At 38.5% G+C, this 14,258-nt stretch overlaps 1 protein-coding gene across 12 annotated transcripts in view; it reads right to left on the bottom strand.

Annotated features, from left to right (window-relative positions):
- Window positions 1-14,258, bottom strand: part of CASK (calcium/calmodulin dependent serine protein kinase) — a 387,591-nt gene that overhangs the window by 64,304 nt on the left and 309,029 nt on the right. For all 12 annotated transcript variants that reach the window (XM_060137166.1, XM_060137172.1, XM_060137168.1 and 9 more), the window contains exons 12-13: window positions 4,473-4,550; window positions 1,483-1,563 (exon numbers count right to left, since the gene is read on the bottom strand). In XM_060137166.1, the coding sequence (XP_059993149.1) occupies window positions 1,483-1,563; window positions 4,473-4,550 (159 nt within the window). The remainder of the gene's footprint in view (window positions 1-1,482; window positions 1,564-4,472; window positions 4,551-14,258) is intronic.

Below are 14,258 nucleotides of genomic sequence, written 5' to 3'. Positions count from 1 at the left end.
AAATCCAGACTCCTTACCATGGTCTGGAAGGCCCTATGTGGTCTGGCCTCTGACACCCTCTCCAGCTCTTCTTGTACCACCCTCTCCCTTGTTTACTATATCCCAGCCACAATGGCCTTACTTCTGTACTTTGACCCTACAAAACTCTTTCCTGCCTCTGGGCCTTTGCATTTGCTCTTCCCCATGCTTGGACATTCAGAAAGTTTGTTCTTTCATATAACAAGTCTCAGCCCACATGTTGGCTCCTCAGAGGGGCTTTCCCCTGACTATCTGAAGTAGCTTCCACTTTACTATCATCTCTGCCCCATTATCCTTTTGTTTTTCATAGTTATTATCACTATATGAAGTTATATTATTTGTTTTACTTGCTCACTGTCTGTCTCTAGCTCACCTATCCACGTCTCACCTAGAATGGAAGTTCGTTTGTCCTATTCACCACTATCCTTAGTGCCCAGCACAGTGCCTGGCATATAGTAGGCATTTACATATTTGATGAGTAAATGAAAATGTCTTTTAAGTACCTAGCTGGGTGTTCAGAAATTACAAGAACTATTTATTATTTCTGAAAATGTTTACTAATAGCAGTGCACATATTAATTTCTCTCTGATGTCAGAAAAGCAAAATAAACCAAGGCTTTGAAGGTAGGTAAGTTGTGAGAGATGGGGCTGTCTGAGCTTTAATGGTTTTGAAAAAACCCTTAACCTTAAAAAAAGGATTTTATTTGGGTGTATATTAATTTATTTAGCTTACTTCAAATCTGAAAGATCTATTGGTATCAAATGGTCCTACATCATTCTCAGAATTGAGCTGAGGTTACTTATCAGTTTATAGACAGACATGTCTGTCCAAAACATACAGGCTTCTATCTACGGAAAACACACTGCACAGAACAGTCAGTTGAGGTGGGGCTAACCTACCTGCAAACGGGCAAGTTCCTAATCTACTCAGTGTTTTACTGAGAACTTACTATGTGCCCTACACATGACAGATACTATGGAGTAACTAATAATATTCATTAGCTAACATTTATTAGGCATCAAGCATATATCAGGCACTGTGCTAAGCACAGCAGATGTATCATCTACTTAATTCTTTTTTTTTAACATCTTTATTGGGGTATAATTGCTTTACAATGGTGTGTTAGTTTCTGCTTTATAACAAAGTGAATCAGTTATACATATACATATGTTCCCATATATCTTCCCTCTTGCGTCTCCCTCCCTTCCACCCTCCCTATCATCTACTTAATTCTTATTCCAACTCCATGAGGCTGGCAAACAGCATCTTTACAACTATGACACAAAGTAAACAACAACAAAAAGTTTTAGTGCATCTGGTATTATCTGGCATTGTAATCTTAACCATCTGATATTATACGGCTAAAAGCACATTTGATGAAGATAGCTGTATTTCATAAGGATTAGTAAAAACTTCTTTTGAAAGTGAGGTTTTATTTCTATGGAAGTTTAATTGTTACTTACCATGAAATGAGGTTGTGTTAAAATACGCTTTAGTTCCTTTGCATCATTATTCTCAGGGTAACATGAAATTTCTTCCAATACCTAAAAAATAAGCAAGATATTCAATAGTATAATGAGGATGCTAGATTTAGAAAATATAGAATTCTTTTAAATTAAAAATTATGAATGGACTTGTATGGCAGGCAAAATAATTATTTTGGGAAAAAATTCATCATTTTATTCAAAGGTTATTAATATATAAAACAGCTACATTTGTGGTAATAAAAAATAAAACAAATTGCTGTAATAGTCTCTGCCTTCATTACCCAACTATAACTCAAAAGATTATTGAAAAATACAAAACAAAATGACAAGTCTGTAGTACATATTTATTACAGGTATAAGTAACTTAATTAAACTTAATGGGAAAATAATCTCTGCAAATCTTTTTCCAAACTCACCATCAAGATGAATCTGTAATAAAAGTTGGTAACAGCTTTCTTTCATATTAACAAAACTGTCAATTCCTTTCAGAAAGATTAAAATGACAAAGGCTCAAATAAAAACAATTTAAAGAAGAGAAAACACTTGAGTACTTTTCCTTGTAGCCTGAGAGAATCAATGTGATTCTCCACACTCATCTCCTCACATTCACCACATCTCGGCAATGGTTCCTAGAATTAATTGCCAGGGAACCCAAGAGAATAATTTAAAAATAAGACACACAATCAAAAACTTTTCTCTTTTCACTCACATTTTCTTCACGAATTAGTTGTTAACATTTTCTCTATATAGGTTTAAACGGTTGTTTTCAAATGAAATTGTTCTTCAAAAGTTATCCCTTACCACTAGGATGGAGTTTACCCATTTAAAATTTGATTATGTGACATGAGCCCAGGGGAAGGCTTCTGTTCCTTTTCAGAGTAAACATACTACTACAGTTCCAAGTGTACATAGTTGGACTCAGAGTGGTTATACACATTGCTCTCAATCCTAAAAATTGAGCCAATCGAGGATTGCTTCAGCAGGATTGGATGTCAGGGGTACGCAAGTCATGTACCGAGTAGGAATCTCTTGACTTGCCTTTGAGAATCTTAATTCTGGCCAGGAAGGAATGTTTTGAGGTCACTTAGCCTAAGGCTTAGATCTCAGCCAGTGCTACTCAACCACCTCCTCAGAGAAGAACAAACAAACAAACAAAAACTATAAGGTTTCCTTCTTATCTAAATGTACTCCTGTAAAACAACTATACCCCAATTAGAAAAATGTACTCTTAACAAGTGCTGGTTATGCTGTTAATTCATATTGTTTAATGATGATAAGCCAATTCTCCTTTGGTGTATTTTCTGCTTTGAGTTTCTAAACCAGTGAAACAAAAGATGAAACAATATACTCTCTCTGGTCCCCTGCTACTCTCACAGCCTATGATTTTAAACACTGAGGTGTGGTCTCTAATGCAGACAGAACCTCTCCTGACTGCTGCCCTGACCAGGTGGGCAGGCCTAGCGGCTTCCACAACCTTGGACTTGGTTCTCAGTGAATATATATTTTCCAGTACAGGTCTTGTGTTTAAAATCTGATAGGGAAGGAATTATGTCTTTCATATTCTTTCACTTAGTAATTTTACTTTATAAAATATTTTTCTGGGCTTCGCTGGTGGCTCAGTGGTTAAGAATCCATCTGCCGGGCTTCCCTGGTGGCGCAGTGGTTGAGAGTCCGCCTGCCGATGCAGGGGACGCGGGTTCGTGCCCCGGTCCAGGAAGATCCCACATGCCGCGGAGCGGCTGGGTCCGTGAGCCATGTGCCGCTGAGCCTGCGCGTCCCGCAAAAAAAAAAAAAAAAAAAAAAGAAAAAAAAAAGAATCCATCTGCCAATGCAGGGAACACAGGTTCGAGCCCTGGGCCAGGAAGACACCACATGCCGTGAAGCAACTAAGCTCGTGCGCTACAACTACTGAGCCTGCACTCTAGAGCCTGCGAGCCACAACTACTGAAGCCTGCGAGCCACAACTACTGAAGCCCACAAGCCACAACTACTGAAGCTCATCTGCCTACAGCCCATGCTCCGCAACAAGAGAAGCCACTGCAATGAGAAGCCCGCGCACTGCAACGAAGAGTAGCCCCCGCTCACCGCAACTAGAGAAAGCCCGCACAGCAACGAAGACCCAACACAGCCAAAAATAAATAAATGAATAAATAAATAAATAAATAAAAATAAAATATCTTTTCAAAGGAAAATATTTATTTGTATAAAGACTTTTATGATATCAAAAAGTGATTAAAAAAAACCCACTAGGTATCTAACAGTGGAGGCATTTATAATTCATTATAATTTAGTAACAGCAGAGAAAAATTATGCCATCATGAGAACTTATTTACGAAGACCTAGCAGAAACATGGAAAAATGCTTATTATATTAGGTTAGGTTAAAAGAAAGATATATTTTGATTGTAACACATAAAAATTTATATGTAAATGGATAGTGATTAGAAAAGGATATGCAAAAATGAAAATTACTGTGTTAGGGTGATGGGATTATAGATGACTTTTTACTTTCCAAACTTTCTGCAGTGTGATGTTTCTATAATAAAAAAGTTAAAATTTTGTGAAAGATGTACACTAACCAGTAATTTATAAAAATGACTTCTCTCTGAACTTAGTTGTTATAAACATTCAATTAACTTTCAAAAATTACCACCTTAAAAAAGCAACTCAAACTTTCATAGCATGTCGATTTCCACCAAGAGTGGTAAAATAACTTTTTCTTTTTTTTAAAAAAGAGAAGTAAAATTGTTCAAGTTTACATACCAGAACTAGAAATCTAGGCAATGTTGCTGCCGAGATTTTTTTTTCTTTTCTGTATGTAAATGCTCAGTGATAAACTTAGAAATACTAAATCTGAGTATAATGGTCTAACTGTGACTTCAGGGAAGCTGCCTCTTACTGTGCAGCAGAAACGTTTTCATACCAAATATGACACCCAAATACATTGACAAAATATATATCGCTTACCTCTTTGGCTCTCTGTACTGCATCACTCGGAGGATTCCTGATTTGCGGTGAAGATTTTGTGTTAATTTTGTCATATAGCTAAAAGCAAAGGAGAAAATCCAATCAACATTCATAATTCTTTGATAAATTCAGAGCTTCATATTTATTATTTCACTAAACAATATTTTCCCCTTAAAGAGGCAGGCTGATGATTTTAGTGGGATCTTCTTGTTAATGTCTTATTCATTCAAATGAAACTTGTTGGGATGAGTGCTATGCGTATCTTTTTAAAAATCATCAATATTTCAGTAATCACAGAATTTTTTCCCTCTGATAGAAGCAACATTTAATAAGATGAATACAGAGTAAAATGAAAGAATGCTTTCTGGCCAAGACACATCTGAAGGAATTTTCACAGCAATCTAAATCTTGGGAGAGGGTAAACCCAACTCCTTCTAGGAAGGAATGCTCTCACGAAAGGTTTATACTTGTTTTACTAGGGCTGTTCATTAATAGTATCAGTGCTGGCATCCTTCAGCAAGAAATCAAGGACATAAACCTTTTTCCTTTTTAATTTGTAAATTCACAGAGTATGGGAAGAAGCTGAAAAGAGTCTATACTTTAAAAACTCCGCAAATCTAAATGATCCAAAATTTAACTTTCTGAAGAAAATTCTTTAGAGAAAAATCTCTGTAGTGTAGAAGTGCAATTAAAGTATTAATTTCTACTTCAGACAAAACATCTCATTCAGCAGTCTGCTTTGAAAAGTGAAAAGTTTAAAATGGTCTTGGCTAGCCAGCCACTTCTATTTCCTAACTTCTCTAAAATAAGTGGGGGGTTTTGGGGGTTGGTTTTGGTTCTGTTCTTTTTTCCTTCCCTACTATGCACAGCAGTGCTAGTGGAGAGGTCACATACCATAATATTCTTCAGATTACAGTTACACTTGTTTATACTGATGCAGAATAAAGCTTTATGACTTGTAAATGTTTGGGCCACACCATACATAAAAATTCCTAGTGATTAATAGGCAGACAAATAAATAAATAAAGCCTAATGATAGCAATGTGAAGATACAGCAGTGACCATTTTAAAATGGCGGCATTAAGAAAGTACTACTAAATTAGAGGTTAAATAAATAGTATAAGTAGGCTAGTAAAACTCGCTCTATTTAAAATATTATATTAACACTTAGGGAACTAGTGATATGTGGCTTGTTTATAAAAGTTTGCTCGAATCCCTGTAGAATACACATGGGCAGTCTCCATCCTCTGAATGACTTCCATCTCTAAAGATTGTAAATTTTGACATTTGGAACCACCGAATATATTTTTCCATAGAAATAATGGTATATGCAGTGTAGGTTCCCAGACTAGTCTATAGAGATAAATGAAATACTGTACACATGCAATAAAAAGTAGGAGGGGGAAAAACCCAACCCCCCAAAAGTAAGGAATCATAAGTTAAAAAAACACAATTAAAATACCTAACACTTAAAAAATAGATATAGCCATCACCTGACATGTCATAATATTAATAATCAAACAAAATAAAAAACCTACATGGATAATTAAAAAGATTTTTAAAACTCTGAAATGCTGTTTGGGAAAAAGAAAGCAAATTTAATTTGAGGCTTTACAAGTTGACGGCACTATCATTTATAATGTCTTTATAATGCCTAATTTCACCACAAAAAGTTTTGCCTTTTTCTTGAACAAGGACTATTACTAATGCTACTTTCAAAATTTTCAACCATGATTAGGATTAGCTTCTATTTAAACATTTAATAAATGCACATTAGTTTTAACTCACAAAGCAACAAAAATTCCAAGCTCCCAGAATTGCTCTCACTCTATTACTAGAGACCTTTTATTTTTGGCTTGGTCTTATGATGCCAAGTACGGTTCCCTAGGTCTTATATCAGTGTGGTTTCTTGAGGACTTGTAGCAGAATCAGCTGGAGTAGTTACTTAAATGTACAGATTTCTGGGCCCCACTGCAGATCTACTGAATCAGAATTTGAAATGGGGATCCAGAAATCTGTGCTTTAATAAACTCCTTAGATATTTGTAAATCTTATGCCCAGTACCAACTTTTGAGAATAGTGGTAGTAGTACAAATACTAACAACAATGATAATTGTTACTTTTATTGAGCACTTAGTGGATGCTAGTTACTAGTCAGAGTTCTTAATATATATTCCCTCATTTAACCTCAGACAACCTTGTAATGTTGATATCCCTACTACTCCCACTTTACAGATGAGGAAACTAAGGCAGGGAGTAGCAAAGTGAGAACTAACGTTCTAGCTTTACAACAACTTCACAGGTGGCATGCAGATAAGGCCCTGATCCAAGGAAAGTGCTCAGACCAAATTTCCCTCTGCTCCTTTGGTTTTGCCCGATCCAACTAATCACACATTCACCCAAAGTTCAGTGGAACTAGTGGTGGGATGAGGGGGAGGTGAGATGCTTAATATGAAAGGCAGATACAGTAGGAAGGAATTAAATGAAGGGACCTTCTGCTTGAGGTGGGGACACTGGGCTCTGCCCCTCCAACTCCTAGGAAAGTGCAGGACTGGAGCGGTCAAGGCAGGCATTGGATGGAGTGGATGGTGTCCATGTGGTTAAGAATAGATGGTGAATTTCAACTGCCTGCTCATTAACCAAAAGAGTAATTAAGAACTGAGGCAGGAAGGGACAGGGAAGGGGCTTACTTTCACCATCAGTGGGAAGAAGTGACCCCTTGTTGACCCATATATCCATCTAATATTTACTGAGGTCCTACCATGTACTAGGCAGTGGGTTCTATTCACTGGGGTTATGGAGAGGAAAAAGATGATAGTTGCTATGCTCAAAGAAGTCACAAATTCCAAAGACATGTATAACCAAAGGCCCAGGAACATATGCCAGCTTGATCCCCCTGAGGACCTGAGAGTACTTTGGTCCCCAGCAATATCAACTAGGAAATATCTCAGTGAGCAGTCCCAAGTTGGGGACTATCTGGATGTGTATGCATGACATGCCAACCTTCATTCCCCTGCCCCCTATTTCTGTGACTCTATCTTTGCCTTAGGGATTCAAAATATTTTAGGGATACCCATAACAAATACAAACTGTTTGAGAGATATGGCAAAGTATGTAAATAAGAAGTCATCAACAGAGGAAATTTTGAATGCAATGTAACATTTAATTGTTTTAAAACAGTCGTCAGGAGTATGCAGCTTTTCAACTTCTCATTCTTATGGGTCATCTTCATATTCTATGCTGCCTAGGAGATGCTATTCAGGACTCAAAGTTCAAATTCAGGTGGAGTTTTCCCAAGGTCTGGAGGCAAGTGAGAGGTGGTTGAGTTTTGAGAACAAAGGAAGGCTGCAGTTTCTCCTCCTTTACCACCGTTTATTGCCCGTCCCCCTTCTATCATATACAAAGAATTATTAGAATGATGTGACTTTGGGACTTGGCCTGCTGTCTTGGACTTTCAGCTAAAGCCCAGAGCTAAGGCCAATAGGAAGTAAGTGGTCTGCTAGGAAGCTGCCAGACCATCCTTCCAGGGCTTGCTGAAAGGTAGCTAAAATGGTCCTTCCATGCTCACCCTAGCACCCCATTCTGCCTATAGTGACAGATGCTTGGAATCTGTAGAAGCTAAAGGACTGAGGCAAGGAAGCATTTGATTTTCCCTTCTCCTTCCTGTTGGGGAGGAAAGGAAAGGGAGTTGCTTCTTCCCTCATGCAAAGTGAAGGATGGTAGATGCTCCAAAAGACCCATGTACACAAAGCAGAGGTGCCAGCAAGGAGAGCTCACTGTCTCATGCTCTGCAGGGATGCTTGCTGAGTTGCAGCAATTTACAAGGTCCATCTTGGTGCACCCAGAAGAGCGCTGTGTGAGAGTCTTCGGAGTGGCTTGACATGTGGCGTTTGGGGTCTCAAGTGAAAAGAGCCTCTTTCCTGGTTGATGGCAGGGTGGGAGGCCAACAGCAGGGCAGCCCACACTTGGAGTGTATTTTATGGCAAGACTGTGTGTTTCCCATGAGTCAAGGAGCTGCCTCAGAATGTAACCTGGCTGGAGCCATCTTGGCGGAACCCTGACCAAGAGGGTTGTCTGCACAGAGCAAGGGGACCCAGGAGTGGCCGTGGGGTCACAGCTGAAGGCAGGAGCTGAGAGTGCTGCTGAGGCCAGCTGCAGAGTACATGATGATGCAGGAGCAACCCAGGACAGAGACAACATCTGGATACCTGCCACACCCCGGGCATTAACAGCACTGGGCACTGGCTGCCTGAGGGACACGAGTACAGAACATGCTGTTTAAGTGGTTCTTTCTCTTTTCCATGATCAGACTCTTGAGTCCTTTGACATTCAGTAACGGCACGTAGCATGAGGCTGAGTACATAGTAGATGTTTAATAAATGTTTCTTAAAAAAAATGAGTATTTAAATGGTGCACAGGAACTGTAAATAGATATATTTTTTAAAAATCAGAGTAATATAAAAATAAACAGAGTAGGAATACTTATTTTACCTTGTTTCTTTAGGAACCAGGTTTCACAGTATCTTCTGTCCTGCTTGCACAGTTAAAAACTTTCCCTCAAAATTAATAAATACAGTTTGACCACATTTAATTCTTTTTTCCCCTATGTTTCAAGTCTGACTTCAAAAAATTTTCAAGGTAAAAGAGATCTTAGATATCAACATGATTCAATTCCTCCACTTTAAGAAGGAGAGAGCTGATGACCAGTGACATGAAGGGATGCACTCGGGGTCCTGCAGCCAGAGTAGGAGGGACTAGACTGGCTTCCTGATACGTGCTGTCCTTTCTCTCATACCAGAGTACCTTGGCTTGTATTAGAATTCAGTAACATGGTCTCATGCCAGGGATACACCTTCAGCAAATATTCGGGAAAAGAACTGTAGAAAATGCCATTTATAGGCTGTAGGGAAAAAAACTAACTAAATGTGATTTAAAAAAAAATAAATGAATTTATTTATTTTTGGCTGCGTTGGGCCTCCATTGCTGTGCATGGGCTTTTCTCTAGTTGTGGCGAGCAGGGGCTACTCCGTTGCGGTGTGCGGGCTTCTCACTGCAGTGGCTTCTCTGGTTGCGGAGCATGGGCTCTAGGCACGCGGGCTGCAGTAGCTGTGGCTCGTGGGCTCAGTGATTGTGGCTCGTGGGCTCTAGAGTGCAGGCTCAGTAGTTGTGGCACGTGGGCTTAGTTGCTCCGTGGCATGTGGGATCTTCCCGGACCAGGGCTTGAACCCATGTCCCCTGCATTGGCAGGCAGATTCTAAACCACTGTGCCACCAGGGAAGTCCTTAAATGTGATTTGAAAGACATTAGGCAATCAACTACAAGCCTTGCCCTATTAAAGAATGTTAGAATCCTAATCCTTGCCTGGCTAGATGATAAACATTTCAGGCTTTGTGGGCCATATGGACTCTGTCACAGCCACTCAACCTTGCTATGTATGTGAAGGCAGCCATTAATAGTCCATAAATGAATGGGCATGGCTGGGTTCCAATAAAACTTTATTTACAAAAGCAAGTAGCTGGCTGGATTTGACCTGACAGCTGTAGTTGCCAACACTTGCTCTAGAAGCTCAAATTCAAGGCGAACTGAAATGACAATATATTTCCGCTTGTTGTTTGCTTTCCTGCCATCTGAAGATTTCAAGTGTATTTGTAAAGCTGAGGTGTAGAGGGTGAGGTAAAGGGAGGGAAGACTGTTAATAAATCATTCCTGGAGAGAAAACAAGAATGACTGTATTACTGTTTGTTTTCTCTTTCTAATGAAATTATAGTTACCCAAGTTCAGCACTTTTTATTAAAACACACACACACACACACACACACACACACACACACAGAGCCCAAGGCAAAACGAGGAAATGTGAACAGCTGCAAGGGGAACAGACTCTTTCACGCTGTCTCACTCACAGACAGGCCTGCTCACTGCCAGTCTCTGGCGCTGGGTCAGATATGACTCCACACGGCTACATGGACATGCTTAATCTTTCTGTCTTAAGGAGTAGAAAAGCACAGTTCTGTTAAAAGGCCACATTCTATATTTGGGATGGGTTGTTTTAAATAAAGCAGAATAAAGTTGGTGGTAATATTAAACTGAACTCTCCTGAGATTGTACTTTTAAACATAAGTTAACAAGTTAATGTCATTTTTTATTTACATTCAAAACACTAAATCAAGTTTCTTTTTTTTTTTACCATACTCCATCGTACCTCACTTTCTTCTGATTTTTATCCTCAAATAGAAATCTTTGTTTTGCTCATAGTTTATATGCAGCACTTAGCAATATCAACATTTAAAACGGAGTAGTTGGTGGAGAACCTATAAAATTACTATCACTGGGTTATGTGTCCCACTAACTTCCTAGCACAGAGAAAACCAAATCTAAGGACCAGAATGTACGTAGTTGAGAAAGATTATAACTTTTGCAACTAGGCTACAGACATGAGCCAAATAATGAATGGGTTTGTACAGTTGCTGGGAACACAGAAGTATATTAACAACCATCATCTTACCACCTAAATCAAAGATACCAAAGAAGCTCCCTGCTGGAAAAGAATTAAAGTTTTCAAGAGTCAAATATTTAGCTGCGGGCTTCCATTGGTGGCGCAGAGTCCGCCTGCCGATGCAGGGGACGCGGGTTCATGCCCCGGTCCAGGAAGATCCCACGTGCCGCGGGGCCGCTGGGCCCGTGAGCCATGGCCGCTGAGCCTGGGTGTCCGGAGCCTGTGCTCCGCGATGGGAGAGACCACAACGGTGAGAGGCCCGCGTACCGCAAAAAAAAAAAAAAAAAAAAAAAAAAAAATATATATTTACTGCTAGAGAGACTGTTTAAACTCTATCTAAAATAAGTTGATGGATTCTGGGAGTTTTGTGACATTTGTAATGTTAGGTGCTCATTACATAAAAATTTAGCTGCAAAGTATGTAATGAAATGTGTCTGTGATCCTAGTAAAAGATAATAACAGTGTTCACAAGTTTATATTGCACAACAATAATGGGAATTGAAATGACTTGCTCTGGAAACATAGACTATCGTGAATTTCCTTACAGTTGCTGTGAAGAAGCTGGGTGATTAGGAACAAAGTTCCAGTATCACATCTTTTCAGTGAACCCAGCAGATCAGCTATTGATATCCAACAGTATTTTAAAAAATACATTTGAAATCTGGAAAAATGTTAGGGAAAGGTGATTTAATACTAAAATATAAGGAACTGATATTCAACTACTGCACTGGAGCCAGTTTTCTGAAGCCACAGATCAGAGAAAATCTTTTGAGATCTAAAAATCTATCTTTCCTGCTCAAGCTTATATATAAACTTACTGTCTTTAGGGTAAAAATACAGAAATGCCCTTTCAACAATCTTTAGTGTCATTAAACATGACATAGTCACAAAATGAAAAGACAACCTACTGAATGGGATAAAATATTTGCAAATGATATGACTGATAAGGGGCTAATATCCAACATTTATAAATAGCTCACACAATTCAACAGCAAAAGCAAGCAAACAAACAAACAAAAACACAACTCAATTAAAAAATGGGCAGAAGAACTGAATAGACATTTCATTTTTCCAAAGAGGGAATGCAGACGACCAACGGCACACGAAAAGATACTCAGAATCACTAATCATCAGGGAAATGCAAATAAGAACCACAATGAGGTATCACCTCACACCTGTCAGAATGGCTGTCATCAAAAAGATAAGAAATAACAAGTGTTGGCGAGGATGTGGAGAAAAGGGAACCCTCATATACCGTTGGTGGGGATGTAAATTGGTGCAGCCACTGTGGAAAACAGTATGGAGGTTTCTCAAAAAACTAAAAATAACAACTACCATATGACATGACCCAACAATTCCATTCCTGGGTATATATCTAAAAGAAACAAAAACACTCATTGGAAAAGCTACATGCACCCCAATATTCATAGCAGCAACATGGATGGAAATGGAGGGCATTATGCTAAGTGAAATAAGTCAGAGAAAGACAAATACTGTATGATATCACTTATAGGTGGAATCTAAAAAATAAAACAGGGGCTTCCCAGGTGGCGCAGTGGTTATGAATCCACCTGCAAATGCAGGGGACACGGGTTCAAGCCCTGGTCTGGGAAGATCCCACATGATGCGGAGCAACTAAGCCCGTGTGCCACAACTACTGAGCCTGCGCTCTAGAGCCCGTGCTCCGCAACGAGAGAAGCCACAGCAGTGAGAAGTCCACGCACCGCAATGAAAAGTAGACCCCACTCGCCGCAACTAGAGAAAGCCCGCAGGCAGCAACAAAGACCCGACGCAGCCAAACATAAATAAATAAATAAATAAATAAATAAATAAAAATAAAATAAAAAGTAAAACAAACTAGTGAATATAACAAAAAAGAAATAGACACACAGAGATAGAGGAGAAACTGGTGATTACCAGTGGGGAGAGGGAAGGGGGAGAGGGGCAATATAGGGGAAGATGATTAAGAGGTACAAATAAGCTATAAGGACATATTGTACAACACAGGGAATATAGGCAGTACTTTATAATAACTATGGAGTATAACCTTTAAGAATTGTGAATCACTAATTGTATACCTATAACATATAATATTATATGGCAACTATACTTCAATTAAAAAAAATGACATACTCCAAACTTGGAAAAGAGCAGTATATTTAACAGTGGTTTAAAGACTGTGTGATGGGAAACATTAAGTGTGAAAAAAACACACTACAAAATTTAAAATGGCATTTTTAAATATTTAAGGAACTATAATTAAACTTTGAGAAGAACTTATATAACCTGTCCAATCTTACAAATCTAAGAACTATTATGCACCATTGGGATATTATGATTTAGAAAAAGAAATTAAATCACCTAGGGCATCATTCTCTTACAGGATAAAAAGTGCCTATTCTATCAGCGCTAAAAATTGTTTTGCCTAAAAATTTATATTCTGTAAAATTTCTAAAAATCAATTCAATTAAAATAATTGAAGAAAGCACTCAAACATTAGTCACGCAGATGACTCTCCATCTGAATGGAGATAATGTACTCCATTCATTTGAAGAGTGTACTTTCATTATTTGTACATTATCCTTTACAATTTGTACTATGTGCTAACTTTCCCTCTAAAAGTTCAGAAAACATGGAAATAGCTAAATTTTATAAATCTTAAACTAAATTTGTTTCTCACCTAAAAAAGAAGTATATCAAATTCACAAATCTAGTGATGATAATAAAGTAGCAGGAGTCTCAACTTGGAATTTAGATTTTTCCTAGAGAAAGGTTCAGGGCTGCTACCAATACTATGGCCCAGTTCATACTGGGTAACGCGAGTTAGAAATGGATATCCGATGGACTGTATACTGTACTTAGTGGCCAATAAGAATGTTTCTGGAAGCCGTTCGGTTAGACGTCCCAGGAAAGCGTTAACCTAAGAGTATAGCAGTGAAATGCTAGCTTAGATCAAGTTTTAGAAAATCATGATGGGGTATATATCCTTTCAAGTCTTAAGAAGGGGCTCAGCTGGCCTAGTAATATACTACTCTACCTAAATCCATTACGAAAGTTTTCTTCTGACGGCAAATAGGAAATTAAAAATCAGTATATCTGGGCCATTTTAAGATTTCCTGAAAGGGTTGCAAAATATGTTGGATCTTGACAGCAAAAGTAACCCTAAGGAGGCCCTTGTTTGGTTTAGGTTTTACTTCTCTGTGTACAGAGCTGCTTTTGTTTCAATCCCATTAGAACATAGCTCTTACAGGGATTTATTTTTGAATCCAAGAAATTAAGACCTGCTTGAC

The sequence above is a fragment of the Lagenorhynchus albirostris genome, chromosome X (assembly GCF_949774975.1).
Source record: "Lagenorhynchus albirostris chromosome X, mLagAlb1.1, whole genome shotgun sequence".
Taxonomy (NCBI): domain Eukaryota; kingdom Metazoa; phylum Chordata; class Mammalia; order Artiodactyla; family Delphinidae; genus Lagenorhynchus; species Lagenorhynchus albirostris.
This window is presented reverse-complemented; position numbering and strand designations above follow the sequence as displayed.